We start from the raw sequence: 19455 nt of genomic DNA, 5'->3' as shown, positions 1-19455 counted from the left end.
ACATTCCTGCCGAATAGTTACATAGTTGGTGCTCGACTCCTCCAGTAATGTAGAACCTGCTACCTTCCAGGACAAACAGTTCCGTTTTCAGATGGCTCTAGTGTTTTAATCAGCTTTTTCATTGCTGTGACCAAAAGATCTGACAAGAATAATTTTAGAGGAGGAAAAGTTTATTTGGCATTCATAGTTTTAGAGGTCTCTGTCTGTAGATGGCTGATTCCATTGCTCTGGGACAGAGGTGAAGGAAAACATCACGGCAGAAAGATGTAGAAGAGGAAAGCTGCTCAGGTCATAACAATCAGGAAGCAGAGAAAGAGAGAGTTCCACTCACCAGGGACAAAATGTAAACCTCAAAGCCCCCACCCACCCACCCACAGCAGCATACCAACTCCAGCTACTCCCCACCTAACTACAATTACTACCAAGTTCATTCACATTGGGATTAATCCACTGATTACATTATTACTCTCACAACTTAACCACTTCACCTCTGAACAATTCTTGCATTGTCTTACACATGGGATCTTCATATCTAAACCCTAAGATCTGGTAATTTCAGTTTTTCAATTGAAGCCATCAGAATAAGCCCAATCTACCTGTATTAAGTGTTAAGAAGAACCAGCAATGCTGGGTTCTAAAGAGCATCCTTCTGGATGACATGAGGCCCTGATATCCCATCTGCCATCCAGTTAGTCCCATCCCCACCTCCTAGTAGACTAGGACAGGGGAAAGTGCCCTGTATTGGACCCGAGACACCATGGTTCTAGCCTAGCATTCTGTTTTCAGTGGCTATAGGACTTTAAACAATTCTCCTAGCCTGGGTGAACTTCATTTTATCTCATAAACACTTAATGAGCAGCTTGGGAGGCCCTGGAGTATGTACAGACCCTGCTCTGAGGAGTTCTCCACGAAGTTGGGGAGATGGGAAAGTGAGAAGTGAAGAGTAGATCCATGTGGTAAAGCCCAATAAACTAGATAACTTAGATGAAATGGGCAAATTCCTAGGAAAAAACAAACCACTGACGTGAACTCAATAAAATAAAAAAATTAAAAGCCGAATAGATTAATAATAATAAAGAGATTAAATTAGTGATTTTAAAACTTTCCATACACACATGGGAAAAAAAAAAGGCTAGGCGTTTTGATGGCAAAACACTGGGAAACCAAGTCTAGCAATATACAAAAAAATTATACTACACAACCAAGTGGGATTTAGTCTAAGTCCAAGAGTACAAAGTTAAAAAACACCCAAATCAGTTAATACTATTAATTAATACTATTAATACTATGTAAACAGAATAAAGGATAAAAACTATATGATCATTTCAATTATGATGATCCAGAAAGACATTTTGTAAGGTCTAGTACCCTTTCGAGATGAAAACAGTCAATAAAGTAGGAATAGAAAAAAGAATTCCCCAATCTCAGAAAGGGCATTGATTAAAAGCCCACAGCTAATGTCATGCTTAATGGTGCTGCCTGCTGAGGAATAAGACACTTTACTCAACTTTTTACTGGAATTTCTAGTGAAGACAGTTAGGCAAGAAAAATGAAAGAAAAAGTATCAAGATTGAAAGTAAAGCCATGAAGATTAGAACTAGTAAATGAGTTCAGAAAGTTTATGGATAAAATATATACAGAAATCAATTGTATTTCTATATAATAATTAATAATCTGAAAATGAAATAAAACAATTCCATTTACAATAGCATCAAAAAGAACAAAATACTTAGGAATAAATATAACTGAAGAAGTACATTTCTTTTGGTCTTAAGGTCATGAAATATTGCTAAATGGAATTAACGTCCTAATTAAATAAACCTCCCATGTTCATGGATCAGATTTGATTTTTTATATTTCCCAAATTAATCTACATATTCAACATAATCCCTATCAAAATTCCAGGAGTCTTCTTTGCAGAAACTGGCTAGCTGACCTTCAAATTTATGTAGAAGTTCAGGGGACTCAGAATATCCAATATAGTTTTGGAAAAGAACAAATTTGGAGAACTCATACTCCCCAGTTTCAAAACTTAACTATAAAGCTACAGTAATTAAGATGGTGTGGCCCTGGCTAAGAATAGACTTATAGCACAATCCACTAGAACTGAGAGTGGGAAATGAACCCTTATACTTATGGTTAACTCATTTTCAACAAGGAGGCCAATACCATTCAATGGGAAAAGAATAGTTTTTTCAACAAATGGTACCAGGACAATTGGAAAGTCAAGTACCTAAGGAAAAAGCTGAATTTTTACCACCCACGATATATAAAATTTAACTTTAAATGGATCATAGACCTAACTGTAAGAGCTAATATGACTTCTAGGATGAAAATATAGGAGCAAATCATCATGATTATAATTTAAACAAAATCTGCTTAGATAAACTACCCAAAGAACAAGTGGAAAATAAGTAAATAAATATTGTTCTTCAAAGGATATCATCAAGAAAGGCAACCCAAAGAGAGAAATATTTCTCGTATGTTTAAATGAGAAACTTATATCTAGAAATTATAAAGAACTCTTAAAAGCCAATAGTAAAAAGATAGCTCAATTAAAAATGGACTAAGGATGTGAATACTGTATCTTCAAAGAGGACATACAAACAACCAATGAGCACATGAGAAGATGCTGAACACCAGTAGCCATTGGTGCAAATCAAGAGCACATTGAGATACTGCTTCATATACATAGCATAGGCATAATAAAAAGACAGATCAAGTATTGGTGAGGATGTGGAGAAGCAGTAGCCCTCTCATGCACTGCTAGTGGGAATATAAAACGGTTCAGTTGTTTCAGGGTAAAGGCCTGGCAATTCCTCAAAAGGTTAAGAAGAGTTACCATGGTGAGCCAGCAATTCTCTCTTAGGTATGTATCCAAGAGAAATCTACACAAAAATTTGTACACAAATTTTCTTAGCAGCATTGTTCATAATACCTCAAAAGTGGAGACAACTCCAATGTCTATGAACTGAAGAATGGAGAAATATAATATGGCATATCCATACACTTTTTTTTAAAAAAAAGAGAGTGAGAGAGGAGAGAGAGAGAATTTTTAATATTTATTTTTTAGTTCTCGGCAGACACAACATCTTTGTTTGTATGTGGTGCTGAGGATCGAACCCAGGCCGCACGCATGCCAGGGGAGCGCGCTACAGCTTGAGCCACATCCCCAGCCCCTCCATACACTTTTTAACAATAAAAAGGAATGAAGTACTGATGCATGATACAACATGGTTAAACGCTGAAAACATTATGCTCAGTAAAAAGTGCCAGCCCTGAAAGACATTGTAGTGTATGATTTCACTTAATATGAAATGTCCAGAGTAAGAAAATCTTGAGGGACAAAGTAAATTAGTGGTTGCCAGAGGGTTGGAGGGAATGGGGACTGACTGCTGATGGTGCAGATTTCTTTGGTGGAGATGGGAAGGTTCTGAAATTGTCATGTTGGTGGCTTGACTGTATGAATATACTCAAAATGATCACACTCTATGTACTTTTAAGTTGGCAGCTTTTGTGTCATGAATTATATCTCAACACAGCTTTATATATTTTGAAAAAAGACAAAAATGCCTGAGAAAGCACCTAAACTGGACTTGCATGCATTAAACAGTAACTTACTGGGCATCTACTGCGTGCTGCCCATGGGCTGTGTGGTTAAGCTGGGCACATTTTATTCTCATGCTGACTAAACAGTAGGGTAAGAGTGAGGACTGTCCCTAACACCCAATAGTACTCGTCATAAGAATTTGACGATTGCTTTGGGGTACTTGCTAAACATGTCTCTCCCTTCCTTATGTTTCCAGACATCCTCCGGGAATTCAACCCTGCCTTACAGGGCTTCTCCACTGGCACGGGGAAGGAAAACACTCCCGGGGCTTTCTTAAACCAGGCGGTGGCAGGAGCCAAAGCTGAGTGAGCCGGAGCACCCTGGGGGTGGCAACGCTGAGCCCAGGGGGTTGCCTAGCTGGGGGTTTACGGCTGAAGGTGGCGAAGGAGTATTTGGGGTCAGAGGCTGGACGGGACTCTCCTAGTGTCCCTTGCTGTTGGACACAGACATCTGCTACTCTATTCCTTGTCACCTTGACAGTGAAGAGGGTGCTAAGGTCATGGCACCTGCCAAAATGAGCACGTGCTGAGCTGTACATGACGTGAAACATGGACAGGCAGACCTGTTGGCCTTGGGCAGGCCTGGCTGGGAAGAGAAAGAAAAGTAGATCACCTAATATGCCACTCACAAATCAGTCATCCTGAAAGTCACCCCTCAAATGTGCAGGGCTCTGCTCTTTCCAAGCACAGTCATTCCTCTTCCCCATCCCCCAGGAAGAGCCTGAGGAAGGAAGGAGCTCTGAGTCGTGGCCTTCGGTCCTGCTTTCCTATAGGAGCCCCTGGTTCTCCTCTGCCCCTGGTTCTTCTCTGTATCTGATCTGCTCTCTGCTAAGTTTTTCTCTCGGTCTCTGCTCCTCATCCCACTTTCTTCTGTGTGTGCCCACAGGGATTTACCGGCACAGGCCAGGAAGCTGGTGGACCTGATGAAGAATGACTCAGTGAGTCTGGGGAGTCAGGGAGGGACTCCTTGGGACAGGAAGTAGGCAGGATAAACCCGTGGACATAGAGAGGGTCAGGTGGGATGAGAGGTACGTGGGAGTCAGGCTGAGAATCTAGCAGTCAGGTTTAGGCTTGGACCTCTGCTCCTCTGACAAGAGGCTTCCCATTCATTTGTTTGGTCAGTCAGCTAGCTGTTCAGATTAAACACCGTGAGCTGGAAACTGGGCTGAGGTTGGGAATGCACAGAGGAGTGGAACACAGTCCTGTCCTCAAGAAGCAGCTCAAGGGGAAAACAACCAATGTGAAGAACAAAAATCACGAAACAGTCGACATATGCTATATAAAGAGGGTTATGTGTAAGGGAGAGTAGGGGTGCAAAAGAAGGGGCAGGCCCCTCTGCTTGGGGGGTCCAGGGAAGGGGACTGAGACTGTTAAGCTTGATTCTGAAAGATGAATATGAGATTCTCCCTCAAATGAAAGCAGATTCTCAATTCAGACCTTTTGGAGCTGTTCCCGAGTGGATAAAATAATTTTTAAAAAAGAGGAATTGGGATTAATTATTTTATATGTATTTTAGTATACTCCAAAGTCTATTATTGGTAAGTTTCAGAATATTTCTATCCTTATGTCAGACTTCTCTGAATTTTTTAATCTTTCTCCTTTCACCTTTTCTGAAAGCCAAAGAAGCAAAGTTACATAGATCAGGGACAATGTAAGAGATTGCAAGGGCCACAAATTCTTGGGCCACCATTTATAGAATTTGTATGGCCAGACCCTTCCACCCGATCCTGTGACTTCAAATATTTCCCCGGGTCCCTCCTGGAGGATGCAGGTGCCAAAGGTTTAAAAAAAAAAAAAACTTTTCTGAGCTTCTGAGTATGTGCTTAGAGTTGCCATCTTGCTCTAACTAGCATCTCTAGCTGATCTGTTCACGGGCAGCTTTGACTTTAGTGTATGATCTGAGTTTGAGGGCTCCCTTACTTCATGGAAGATGGTCCTTTCTCCCTTAAGGAAAAGTAAGTATTCCAGGTTTTTAGAAGGTCCCTTCCCAGGGCAGGGTCCAGCTTCTTGTATCCCCCACCCAAAGCTCAGAAGGCACCAGCATATCCACTCCCACCAGGACAATTGAAAATTGTGACCTGTGTGCTGCTATGTGTACACAGAGCCACATGGAAGTCCAGTGACTCCATCTAAAATAAATGAACCATTTAGCATTGATGACCTCAGGAATCCAAAATCAAAGAACTGGAAATATGAATGTCCACTACATTCTCTGGCCTGTGAAGATCCATCCCTTCCCATGTTCAGCACTTTGTATTTTCCTGGACTTAACTCTGAGACAGGCACTTATTTGTTCATATTCATTTCAGAGGATACATTTTCAGGAGGATTGGAAGATAATCACGCTGTTTATAGGAGGCAATGATCTCTGTGATTTCTGCAATAACCCGGTAGGTCTCTGGGCCCTTCAAGACTCATTCTCACAAAAAATACCTCCTTGTTCTAACACCTCCATTTCAGAGGGGCCAGAGGAGGGACGTGCCTTTGCTAAATCACTACATCTGGTTGATGTAGTAGATCCAGACCTTTCTGTAGCTCCATGTAAAAGAAAGGCCATTTCCCTGAGGACCAGGAGCTTGGGATCAAAGATGGAACCATAATGCTGGTTGCTTGGCTTCTGGAGAAGCACATCTAGGTTCGACAGGACTCGTGGTTTGGATTGGAACCAGCCTGAGATTAACCCTGGAACTCAGAGGGCATTCACCTCCAGGGAGAGATGCAACAGGACAAGCAGAATCTAGAAAATTGATCCTGATGAAGTTTCCTAACCAGAGGATCCTGGTCAGATCATTCTAGAAACCAGGATAACATTCCCATGATCCAGAAAAGTCTTGCCTGTCTTCAGACATAATTATAAGTCAGCTTCTTAATCATAAGTCCAGGCTTGCCATGATTTTGCGCTGTCACTTGTATAAAGTTGATTTCCTAGGAGGGTGGTTAGGCTGGGTTCAGAGCCACATCATTTGGGGCTAATGGAAAGCCCAAGATTCAGTTGCTGCACGTCTTCCTGGAATCCTAGTATCTCTGATCAGAAAGAAACCCCTGGGGCCATATTGATAAGCCTAGCACCCATGCACGCATGCACTGCACTAGGAGCTGAGCAGTAGTGAATGAAACAGGTTCTGTCCTTGAGGAGCTGCCCTGTGGGAGAAGGAAGAGATGCAAGAAAATCACAATAACAAACATCACCATGTGCTCTGGTGCTGCACACAAGGGAGTCTGAGTCGGCGGTACTTGGTGTGTGCATGGGGTGGCAGTCGTCAGAGCACAACATGGAGACTTTCCAGCTGGGGCTTGAAGATGAGTGTATTGGGCAGGCAGAAAAGGGATCAGTAGAACAAGGTGTGCAAGGTGTGATCTTGCTGCAGCTTGTGAGTGCCTGCCCAGAAGGGCAACCCTGCTCCCAGCCCCACAGCCCACAGAGCCATCTTCTGATCAAAATCACATGGGGCCAGGGCCTTTCAAGTTGTGATCTGAAGCACCCATGGGGAGGCAAGAGGCAGGTGGGGAGCCGGGACCATGGACCCCTCCCTGGCTCCCTTGAGTGACAGCTCTGATCTGTTTCATAGAGCAAGGCTCTTAGTTGGATTTCATTCAGAGAAAGAGTTCTGCTGTTTTAACAAAATTTTACAAACCACAAATGGCAAGATAAGGAGAAATAAGAATAACGTGTCTTTGCTTGGGGGCAGGTGTTCCATGAGACCCCTGTCCCCTCCTGTTATCTCCATAAGCCAGTTGCTTAAGATGTGGCACCCCAGATACCTGAAGCCCAAAGTCAGGGTGCAGAAGATCTCAGAGGCCAATTGTTCTATCACCTCCATTTCAGAGGCGCCAGAGGAGGGACGTACCTTAACTAAAGCACTACATCTGGTTGATGTGAAGTAGATCCAGAGCTTTCTATAGCTCCAAGTAAAAGAAAGGGCATTTCCCTGAGGACCAGGCACTTGGGATCAAAGATGGGACCTCCAAAGATAAACCCTCTATTTCAATATTGTCTGCTCTGACTCCAATGCAGGTTAAGGAGAAGCTGATAGAGAAAATAGCCCTGGTTGGGGTAAATGGGGTTCACAGACATTCCCTTTGCCTGCAGGTCCACTCTTCTCCCCAGAACTTCACGAACAACATCATGAAGGCTTTGGACATCTTCCATGCTGAGGTACGGAGGCAGTACTGCCCATCCTCTGGCAGCTCACCACAGCCTTCATCTGGGGCCTCTGACCCAGGCTAAGTCAGCTCTGGGTTCAAACACCTCCCTGCAGGTCCTCTGTGTCTCCAGCAACCTGGGTGCATGGGCCTCCAAGAGGAACTGAGAGGAGGGAGAAGGGAAGGAGGAAGGAAGGGATGGGGCCAGACAGACCTCTCTCCATCTGCACTCCAGCAGGAGCAGCCCGGGTCCACACAGGAGGCTGGAGTCGCCCAGCCTTGTTCTCTTGGTGATGGATTCTGCCTTTTTGCAGGTTCCTCGGGCATTTGTGAACCTAGTAAAGGTGCTGGAGATCGTCAGCCTGAGGGAGCTGTACCAGGAGAGAACAATCAGCTGCCCGCGGCTGATCCTCAGGTGAGACTGAAACTCTCCTCCAGTTCCAGAAAGGGCTGTGGACCCTTAGCAGATTTGTTAGAAAACCCCAGGGCAGAGTGTGAGGAGTGCGAAGGCTTCTCTGTTTTCTAAACTGAAAATGGCTCATGGGGGGACATCCTAGGGGTTCTGAGCTGGGCATGGGCCTCAGCACCCTGCACATGAAGCCCACCCTGCTTCTGACACATTGGTGGGGAGAGAAAGGCATTAGGAATGGAGTCGGGCCATATGGTAAGGTTTACTTCTCAGTGTATCCAGAGTGTCACCTCCCAGAGGTCAGCCCATCTCCAGGACAGACAGTGCCTGGGGTTGGTATGTATACTCCAGGCTGGACATTCACAAATACAGAGCCATTGTCACTTGTTAAAGAATGAGGTAGCCATATCAGTCAGCAGTGTGCAGAGAATAGAGTCTTCCCCAGAGAAGAGAGAAGCCTGGTCCTGGGAGGGCCCCTGAGAGACTCTCTTCATCAATCAGCCTCCAAGACCAAATAAAGATGGCTTCCCTCTCTAGTATTTCATATTTCCATGACTTTCAGGAATAAGATGCCTTTCTAACTGCCCATTTCCCACAGCATTCTTTCTTACAAGTCCTATGTGAAACATTAGCCCAGGTTACGATGGTTGTGCAACCCTCCCCCCAGCTCTGAATCCCTGTTCAGGCCCTTCCATATCCCTGAGCACATCATGTGGTAATTATTAATGATCCCCCACCGCCCAAGAACTCTGAGTCACTGTTAACACAGCACAGGGGCTCAGCAGCTGTTTGCTGAATAGCTGAGTGAATAATTCACAAGGGCCAGATTTGCTCTTGGAAATTAAGGGGTACGTTGGTAATCCCCTGACAATCCATGCCAAACCTTACCTAGGGGGCCCAGACTGCACAGGTCCCCTGGGAAATCATCAGGGACCCTAAGCAGAGACAGGAGGCTGCTGGGTGACACGCACTGATTAAGGTGACTGGTGCCAGGCATGCTATTTTCAAATACTGATTCATTCACTGGCTCCCACTTTCTCCAATCACTGGGCCACACAGGGGGCTCAGGGTATTCATTCCACTTCAAGAACAGCTCTCCAAAAAGTCTTGCTACTGGTTGCTGCAGGGTTTTTTAGACTATTAAAACCAAAGGTTCAGAGTAGGCACTTGCCAGGCCTGTTTGAAGACCTGAAATGGCCAGGTCTGTGAGTGTCACAGTTGGATAGAATCAGGGTCATCTTGTCCTGTGACTCTCCTCCAGTGCTCTGCAAAACCCTGTGTCTCTGCTATCTTCAGTGGCCAAGCCGTCCTGGGTGGGGCTGGGTCTACGCTGAGCCCTCTGCACTATTATTACTTCATCCTCCTGGTCCAAAACCCAAATGTGCTGGATGGCTAGCCAGTGCAGAGCTGTAGATCAGACATGAGCACCAGAACAATTTAGTATAGAGACTCAGAGCTCAGATTCAGAACCAGAGAGACTCAAATTCAAGTCCAGGCTCCCACACTCAGCATCTGTATTGGCTCTGTGACTTTGAGAAAGTTACTTAACCATCATGAGCTCTGATTTCTCATCTATAAAACAGGAGGATTAAACAAGTTAATACCCATAAATCTCATATCACCATGATTGGCACAGTTAGCATTTAATGTACATTAACAATTATTTTTGTCACTGTTACTATTTAGAAAGATGTGGACCTCTCAGCACAGGATGGGCCTCAGACAGCCATAAGGTGACTCATCTCTGAAACAATCACTCCTACAGTTGTCAGAGTAACTGTTTCATTTTCAAGAGCAAATTTAAGTCAGGGACACCTTCATTGACCCTTAGCATAGCTTTGAAATACATTCAGAGTCTCAAGCCAACATTCCTGCCTCACTTATTCGACAGTGTCTCTTCTGTTTTATCTACAGGTCTATGTGTCCCTGTGTCTTAAAGTTTGATGATAACTCAACAGAACTGGCCTCCCTCATCGATCTAAACAAGAAGTATCAGGTGAGCTGATACTTACTCCTATAGGGAAAGGGCTTTCCAACTGCCAGGGACTGCTGTGTGGGTTAATTACTGTGTTCTGAGAATGAATCGATGCTAGGTAATTTGGCCCTGACTGTGTTGGCAATGAACCCTGACTAGCATGCAGTTCTCAACACCCCCGAGGGGCAGCAGAGGCTGCGGTTCTGTTTATTTGAATGAAGCCACAGAGCCAAGTCACAGGATGTACTTCACTGAGCCCGAGTTCCTGGCCTTTACATGAAAACAGATGATTCCAGTTGTCATGACAAATGTGTATCATGGAAAGAAGGCTCAGTGTGAATCCACCTAGGTCCAAGCCACTGTGCTCTGAGCTGCTGTCACCGGGAAGCTCAGGAAACAGGCTGCAACATCTCCTCCCTACAGGGTCATGAGGATCCTGAGAGGACGTGCACTCCCTTTGCCCTCCCATCCCTGGGGACAGCTATTCCTGGAGAGCACAAGGAGAAGGGGTCATCAGATGGCCTCTGTCTTGTGGATTGTTCTTTTTAATTCTTTCATTGCCAAATCTTTTTATCAGATAACTGACTCCCTTGACTGTCCTGAGTTACCCTCTAAGTAATTGTTCAGTCATTTGAAAGGGACTGTGGTGGCCTTCCTTTCACAGGCTGCTAACAACTTGCGGAGGTGATCTACCCCTCTCAAAAATCTATGGACTCCTTGGTTGCTTCTTTTGAGGCAGCCATACTTTCTAGGCATTCAGGGGCTCTGAGAAATGAACCTATATTCACCATCCTCTGGTGACTGACTCCCCAGCCTCATTGCCTTCTACCATGAAGAGTCATCTGTCACTCTGGTGAGGAAGTCCATACTTCAGTCTATCAGGAGAGAGAAGATAGCTGAAGTTATGACAGAGGGATGGGTGCAAGCAACAGAAATTCATGTAGATTTTAGCTAATTTAAGCAGATGTAATATTGAAGCAAAATCTCGGAAGAATTAGGGAGCTCTCAGGTCTGAGGCTAAGCTGTTAAGAATTATAGAATCAGACAATTCTAAGGACTAAGCCAGAAGAATCAACATGAGGCCAGAGACCTCATCCAGGGGAGACATGGTGGATACCACCGTCATTGCTGCCCCTAGGGACTGAAAACAATTACTACTCTTGGTGGAATGGATTCTGTTGTATCCCTGAGACTGGGCTTGGGTGGGGGAGCCTCATCCTGTGCCCACACCCTCTCTGCAAGGGGGGTTGGAAAAATGACCTTTGTCTTTTCCAGCTTCTCCAGTAGGAAGACTGCTTTTCCTACAGTGGGGAACTTAAACCTATGAAGTGAGTTCAGATGTTGAGTCCAAAAGGAGAGATACAGGTGGTCCTTTATATTTGCAGATTCCATATCCCTGGGTTCCACCAACCAGAGAGAGAAAATACTCAGGAAAAAAATCGCACCTATTCTGAACATGTACAGGCATATTTTGTCATTATTCATCCCCTAAACGATATAGTATAACAACTATTTTTATGGAATTTATGCTGAATTTCATATTTTAAGTAATCTAGAGGTGATTTAAAATATATGGAGGGTGTGTATAGGTTCTGTGCAAATACTATGCTATTTACGTAAGGGACTTGGACACCCATGGATTTTGGGATTCGTGGGGAATCCTGGAATCAACTCCCCACAGATAATGAGATAACTATATTTTACCAAAATGGCCTTCCTGGACCCCTGTTGATAGGCCAGCTCTTCCCAGATCTGATCTTGTCCTGGAGATGTTCATATGTCAGTCACATGAGGCCATCACACCCTCTCAGGATCATCTCACTCCCCATTCCCTGAAAAATCTATGGTTCTCCTCATTCTCCCTAGATGTCACCTTTACTGTTAATAATCACAGTCATTTACTTAGCACTCACCAGGCGCCAGAGGCTCTGCACACTATTTCTCTCAATTGTCCAACTATAAGTCTTGTGGTTTATCCCTGGAAAATCAGTGCATCGGAAGGGCCCCAAGAGATGATTTAGGGCTTACTCAACATCCTCCATTTACAGATCATAAAAAGGAATCCAGAGAGGGAAGCAGCTTGCTGAAGGTCACCCAGCTAGTTAGCACTATAGCACCTTCCTCTCCTCTTTGGAGAGGCCACCTTCTCCCCAACCCGCTGACTTTCTCACGGCCTTGCCTGTTACTGAGGAAACTAGCCCAGGAGGTCAAGCAGAGTCTTCTCTGACACAGGGGATCTCTTTCTCTGGCCCTGGGAAAAGACAGTGATTGCATGGTGAATTCTAAGGTGACCACACTAATGTTCCCAACTTCCCGACTTCCTTCTCTGGCCAGAAGTCCTGATGAGCAGTGACATGGCAGAATCTGGCAGAAGCTGGAGCCATAACTAGGGTGGCAGATTTTCCCAGAACTGAGCCCAGGCAGCACCCATGAAGGTTACTGCTATGTTACCCTCCTGGATGGATCCAAGAACCTCGAAACAGTGCACACACGTGTGCACACATCCTGGGGCACAAGCAACATGAATATGCACTAAATGGTGTTGATTCACCTTTGATTTTTCTGAACAAATATAGGACAGAAATAAATTAAATGTAAGAATTATCTAAAATGTCACTTAATCAAACACCCCCCCCACCCAAGGCTTTAATCAGAATAGCTTTAAAAGGGGCTCAAGCTGACAGACTTAGTTTTATCTTACCTTTCCTTTTTCACAGCCTGAATCAAGTATATAAAGTTGCAGCAGAGGTGGGGGCCAAGGGATGAAATTGGGGCTGACCCAAAAATTAGCTATCTGGGTCCTGATCAGTTGAGATTTTACTGAGGTCTGATTTTACCCAACAGCCAGATTCTGTTTAATTCCGTATCAGAGAAGAGATTGATCAAGGGCCAAGCAGATGCCAGAGGACCACCTGACCCATTCATTTCTTTTTCCTCCTGCAGGAGGGGACTCAGCAGCTGATTGACACTGGGCGTTACGACACGAGGGAGGATTTCACGGTGGTTGTGCAGCCATTCCTTGAAAAAGTGGACATGCCAAAGACCTTGGTAAAGCCAGATGTGTCCTGGATGAGTAGAACCCCTAGAGCCACACAGCTGTTCTGAGTGTCGGTGGTGCCATCCAAAATCTCTAAAACGGACTCTTTTTTTCTGCCTGGTGACCAGGACGGCTTGCCCGACAGCTCCTTCTTTGCCCCTGACTGTTTTCACTTCAGCAGCAAGGCTCACGCCCGCGCAGCCAGTGCCCTCTGGAAAAATATGGTAAGATGGCTGAGGGGGGACACGCCCTCCGAGTCCCGTTCCTTCATCTCCTCCACCCCGACCTGCGTCCTGACCTCCCGCTCCGGCTGCCTCTCTCTCACTCCCCATCTTCCTGCTTCTTGCTTCAGCTGGAACCTGTAGGCCAGAAGACGACACGGCATAATTTTGAAAACAAGATGGATATCGCGTGTCCAAACCAGGTACAGTGAGAAGCATGACCCCGCGACACCTCCAATGACAGCATCTTCTCCAGGTCCTGGCTCTCATTAGGCTTCTTAGTTCCTCTCATCCCAGGCATTCACCCCAGTCCCCGCTCTGCCCACATATCCAGCCCTCTCAACACCCCAGGTTATTCATCCAGGGTAACCCCTTGAGTTGACCTGAGAGGGATGAGGATTGTGACTTGGAGGCCCTGGAACATTCTTGTCTCTGCATGGCAGGGAGCCCTGGCATAAATCCAGGCTGGGCCCCACTGTTTTGAGCAAACAAGGAGAACATGGCAGCCAAGTCCAGCTCTTATACTGAAGGCTGGGAGCAGTGGAGAACTTTAGGGGCGATGGGACAGAAGGATACCCAGTCTTGATGTGCCTCCATGACAATCTGGGAAGAGCAAGAAACAAAGAACTAGAATGATCTCTGATTGGATGGAGGGTGGAGGTGGGGCGGTAAAAGGGAAGCTAGACACTAAGCAGGAAGGAAATGTGGAATAAGACCCCTGTTTTCATCCACAAATTGTCAGAAACATTCTTGGAGCTCTGCAGCTTCTGCCCTCATCCCCAGGAGTTCCTCTGTGTACCCAGAAGGGTCCCAGGCCTGACAATGAGAACCACTGTACTGGGGCTTGCATGGGAAAGGACCAAATCCTGAATTCCTTTCACAAGCAGAAAGGAGTCCATGTGGCTGCGGGATAGGGTGGGCATGGGGTAACAAGGGAGCCCAGGAAGTGGAGACAAGGACTTCAATTACCAGAAAGAGGTGCACTTTGAGGAAGGGATGGGATGCAGAAAGAGAGGGAGCTTCACATCCCCAGCCAGCGGGGTGGCAATGGAGGGAAGACCTAAGCCTTCCTGGGAGTCACTTGAGGGTTTTCTAAGACTTGGTGCTGGATTTGGATTGTAGAGGCCCCAGTACATCCTGGTAAGAAACCCCCAGTGGACAGCCTGGCTGGCAGAACCTGGGATCGGAATGTAGAGTGGGGGAGGCCAAGGGTGTGCATCCAGGTTCACACTAACTGCAGGTTGGTAAACAGAAGGAAAGCAAACACTCTGCTCTTGTGCCCCTCTTCCCACAGGTCTGGCCGTTTCTGAGCACGTCCAAGAACAGCATGCAGGTATCTGTTGATTGCTTTCTTTGGGCTCAGCAGGCAGGGTGATAGGAAGCTCCTGAGCAGGAACTGGCCCATCAGGGTAGGTTCAGTTCCTGACAGAGAGCCTAGGGAATGGAGGGTCACACCCTTTTATAAAGACCATTCACTGGTCCACACCTGCAGCCAGGGTAGAGGGCAGAGTAAAGTCCATCGTTAATGGCTGAACAGGAAACCAGCCAACCAAACCACAGCCCATCAAGATGTCATGGAGACACCCATTCTCACAAAACCGGGGCAGGAGTGGAGGTGTCGTGGACGCAGATACTGAAGCTCCAAGTCTTCATTGGCTGGAGGAAGAGTCTGAACTGCACTACAGATTATCTCAAACTGGCTGGTATTCAGAATTACCTAGGGAAACTTCAAATGCCCTTTTGAGACCCTTTCCCAGGTGTAGGGCCCAAGATCTTTTATTATTTTTAAAGTCCTATGGGTATGTTTGGTACCTAGCAGGCCTCTCTGGACCCTTCCAACTCTGAGATTCTGGGATTTATTCTGTTCCCTTAGGCCCACGGGACCTGGCTTCCATGCAGGGACAGAACCCCTTCTGCATCGCCACCCACTTCAGGTATGCCCCCATGACACAGCAGGATCCAGGGCCCTTTCACAAGGACTTACATACCCGTGAGCAGTCTGGCCAGACTTTCCATAGCTAATTGCATGGCACAGTTGTGACTGGTGCTTGCTTCCTATCTGGGGTGTGTACCTGCTTTGCCTTCCTATGACCTATGACAGTGTCATGGTAGGAACTGTTTGCTTCACCTCTTAGAGGGGGCACAGGTGGAGAAGCCTGTGAGGTTACAGGGGGTGGCTCAGTCCTGTAGTGTGGTGTAGCTCAGAGGGTAGGCCAGGGAGTCCCATGAGAAAGCCTCCTCCTTGGACTAGGGACCTTAGGCTCTGCAGTCACTGCAGTCTACAGTAAGGCCTGGAAGATTCCTTGGGCTCTTCAGAAGAGATTGGGGAGAAGGGTATAGAAGAGTGAGAGAGGAAAAGGCCCCACATGATTTAACTCAGATACTTGGTGGAAATTCAAAACCCAGCTCTAAGAGGGCTGTATGCAGGCCCTGTTCCTCACCTCTGATGGTTCAGTGCACTCAGGCCACAGCTGACCTCTCATAGGACCATTAGCACTACAGTGGTGGATCCTACTCTGTCCATCCTTCCTTCCCCTTCTGTCCTTTGGTTTCTCTGCCCTCTCCCCTGACATAGGTCCAAGGTGAGTTATGGGGAAACTTCCTTCATATAACCTCCACTTCTGTGGCACTACAGAAGCCCAAACCTGCATGGTCCAAATGTACATGTAGGTTGTGTTTCTGATCTTGCTTAAAGCAAAAAGCACTAGACTCTGACTCCAGCTTCCTTCCTGCAGACTCAAGAATGTCTGCTTATCTTTCCAGTGCATGCCCTGAGGCCCGCAGATATCCAAGTGGTGGCTGCTCTGGGGGATTCTCTGACTGTAAGGACCTTGGGCCCCGGGAGGTTTGGGCACAACTGGGCCAGTTCCAGGTCCCTTTCCTCCTCATTCCAGGACCCTCACTGCACAATCTTGCTCCTTTGTCCTGGCTCTGTCAGTCCAAGAGAGTGGCAATGATTGAATTTTGCAATTACTTTTTCAAGCAGAAGTGCAGGGGAAATCTTTTCCAGGAATGAACTGAAATGTGTCAATCAGCAGAGGTTTTGAACACTCACCAACAGTTTTTTTTAAACATATGCAAAAATATGTCATTTTCATTCAAAATTCTAAACCTGCCTGTGTGGGTGCTCTTTCCCCTCTGGATTATGCTTGATGATTCGTCCCGACCCCCATCTGTTTCCTCTTTGCATGGGCAAGAGGACACCTCCGTAGAGGAAAAGCTCTCCTGAATGCCCAGCCATTGGTCCAGGCTGCCATCCCAGAGCACCATTCTCTGGTGGCACCCCTAAACCTTTGTGACTGCCTTGTGGAACGTCCTGGAGGCAAAAAGGAGAAATGGGAGATTTATGAGAAATCTGTCCACCACAGTGGCTCAAGTCTAGGAGCTTTTCATGTTCATAAAGGATTGAGAAGCATAAAGAGGGAACAATATTATTAACAGTCTCTCTGCATCATTTCTAAAGTACTTGAGAGTGTTCAAAAGAGTTTTTACAATTCTGATCCAACTTGGCCCCCAAACCCCCCTTTGAGCAGGGCTTGTCCTTAGTTCAGTGAGGAGGCAGCCATGCTCAGGGAAGCCACACAAGATGGCAGCCTGGGTCTTCTGGCTCTGGATCTCATGCTTTGCTACTGCTGCTATGGTGCCCTGGGAACTGTGTCTTCAGAAGCCCTGGGAATTCACAGCTTCCCTTTTCTCTGACTTTCTGCTTTTTCTGTGGATTTGCTATGTTTCCAAAGGCTGGCAATGGAATCGGCTCCAAACCAGGTGACCTCCTCGATGTCACCACACAGTATCGGGGACTGTCATATAGGTAACGTTAACCTTTGAGACTTATTCATTCTCAGAGCTTGTTTTGGAGGTTGGGTGGGGGGTTTTCTTGTAAATACATAAATCCCAAAGAGCAGGGACTAGGTAGGTCTGGAAAGGGCTTTCAGCAGGAAAACAGATTTCTGTAAAGTGTGAACATTGGCTGGAGGGAGAGGTGATTTGACCATTGATTATGTTTTTATTTTTAAATTGCACAGAAAAAGTAAACCAAGGTTCTTATCAGACTCCTGGGACAGAAAATGCAACAGGAAATGTACCCGAAAGACACCAAATCCCTGAGTCTCCACCTGCCTGCTTCCGTGTCTACATGTACATGTCGATGCTCTTCCGTCTCTGTCTGCGTGTACTTATTCATGTCATTCAGTAGTTGTACCTTTTCCTTTGTGTCTATGTACACATCTGTACACAAAGCTTCTGAGATAAAGTCACAAGCAACGGGCATCCCTGAGCCTACTTGATGCTGTTACAATGTTAGGAGGTGATGTGGGTGAGGGAGGGAGCTGTACGTGCCCAATTCATAAGTGTCCATTAAAAATAGAAGATACCCAAGCACTAGAGGACTAGCAAAGAGGGAATAATCAACCCTACCAGCAGGAAGGTCAGGAAGGCTTCCCAGGGATGGTGATACCCAGCACCTCTAGAAAAATTAGCATTAGACAAGTAGAAAGAGGTGAGAAGGGCACCCAGACAAGGGAGTAGAGAATGCAGGTGTTGGGTGAGCAGTGGGTGTGGGGATTCCTAAGTTTCCTTCTTTCCTAATAAATAATCCCAGTTCTTGCAAGTAGCTCAGAATTTATCTGTAAAGCAACTAGACCAAAGGCAGCCGGGAGAGTGCAGAGCGCAGATGAGCAGTGGGTGGCACGTGAAGGTGTTTGCTGCCTCACATGAAGTCTTGTGATGTATATCAGCCCCAGATTGAGAGGGAATAGGGTGGGGTGATCAGGACTGTGACCGTTCTCTGGCCAGAGCTGAGCACAGTCCCAGAGAGAAAGGTAAAGAGAAAGGCTCTTCTTCCAGGGCAGAAGAGGGAGCATCACACAGCCTGTGGCCACCCACAGGGAGGACAGGGTGTCCTCAGCACAAGAACAGAACCTCTCCTCCCCTACAGGTGAGGTCAGTGCCTTCCAGCTCCCAGGTGCCTGAGTTTCCACGTGTCCCTAGCCCAGTCAATGGTCTGGTCTGAGGACAAAACACCCTGGATTACTCCTCACTCCCCCAAATTGCTACTGAGACTAGAAGAAAAGGAAAAACCACAGGGAGAAACAGTGGGCTTGTTACAAGGCAGAAAAAGCAGTTGGGGTGACCGCTCTTGGTCTCCACTAAAGAGGGCAGTGACCTCACGTTGGAATGTGGGAAAATAGAGAATGAAGCAGGCAAATCACACAACAGGCAGGTAAGCGGCACCTTGTGGAGTGATCCGGGCAAGTGAGGTGATTGGCCCAACTTTGCAGATCGTTCAACTCTTTGGGCTCCCAGGGGTCAGGTACAAAGGCAATCTTCTGCTCAAAGTTTCTTTCTCTCTGCAGCCGTAGAAAAATGCAGTCATTGTTCTCTTCCTTCCAACAAGTGAAATGACTGAATTTTCTAGTGCCAACTCAAGTGCCCCATGTTCAATGGCTGCTATCCCTTACCCAAAACCCTTTATTTGTCCTAAATGTTTCAAATATCTGCCCCCAAATGAACCTATGTTAAAGATGGAAGTTCCAGGTCAGAGGCTGAGAGTCAGATTGACTATTGGTAGACCAGATAGACTAGTGTTTCTCAGAATGTGTTCCAGGGAACTTTAACTCCATCCAAGAGGGGAAATTCCTTTGTATTTATTGGGAAACATAACCTACCAAATCCTTCCTCTGGAGAATTCATATATATATATATATATATATATATATATATATATATATATATGCATATTAAAGGCTCTGAGAAGTGCTTCATGAAAAATCTATTGAAGTTTCCTTTGATCCAACTGTTCCTTTAATTCCAGAACTCTTTGTAGTATCTATTAACATTTCCTGAGAAATGTCTATGACTGATCTGAGAAAAGCCGCTTTCTGGGGCCATTAAAGATTCTAGATTGTAAATAACAGGCAATTAATGATTCCAGGTAAGTTAAGAATGTAGTTTGATCCTCTTCCACCAAGGAAATAGAGAGTAGAAAGATTGGACCTCATTGAGTTAGGGGAGAAGTAGACCCAGGATTCTTGGGGGATAGTGGCTGTGAGCAGGACCTACA

At 45.9% G+C, this 19455-nt stretch overlaps 1 protein-coding gene across 2 annotated transcripts in view; it reads left to right on the top strand.

Annotated features, from left to right (window-relative positions):
• The window catches only part of PLB1 (phospholipase B1), a 94585-nt gene that overhangs the window by 32348 nt on the left and 42782 nt on the right, over nucleotides 1–19455 (top strand). For both annotated transcript variants that reach the window (XM_081263825.1, XM_081263824.1), the window contains exons 16-28: nucleotides 3807–3915; nucleotides 4496–4547; nucleotides 5919–5999; nucleotides 7700–7765; nucleotides 8067–8167; nucleotides 10076–10157; nucleotides 13080–13184; nucleotides 13302–13397; nucleotides 13526–13597; nucleotides 14689–14727; nucleotides 15268–15328; nucleotides 16158–16216; nucleotides 17132–17205. In XM_081263825.1, the coding sequence (XP_081119951.1) occupies nucleotides 3807–3915; nucleotides 4496–4547; nucleotides 5919–5999; nucleotides 7700–7765; nucleotides 8067–8167; nucleotides 10076–10157; nucleotides 13080–13184; nucleotides 13302–13397; nucleotides 13526–13597; nucleotides 14689–14727; nucleotides 15268–15328; nucleotides 16158–16216; nucleotides 17132–17205 (997 nt within the window). The remainder of the gene's footprint in view (nucleotides 1–3806; nucleotides 3916–4495; nucleotides 4548–5918; nucleotides 6000–7699; nucleotides 7766–8066; nucleotides 8168–10075; nucleotides 10158–13079; nucleotides 13185–13301; nucleotides 13398–13525; nucleotides 13598–14688; nucleotides 14728–15267; nucleotides 15329–16157; nucleotides 16217–17131; nucleotides 17206–19455) is intronic.

This window comes from Spermophilus citellus (assembly GCF_964194105.1).
Source record: "Spermophilus citellus genome assembly, chromosome: 13".
NCBI lineage: Eukaryota > Metazoa > Chordata > Mammalia > Rodentia > Sciuridae > Spermophilus > Spermophilus citellus.
The sequence above is the reverse complement of the archived record's forward strand: the minus strand, read 5'-3'. Positions and strand labels throughout refer to the sequence as shown.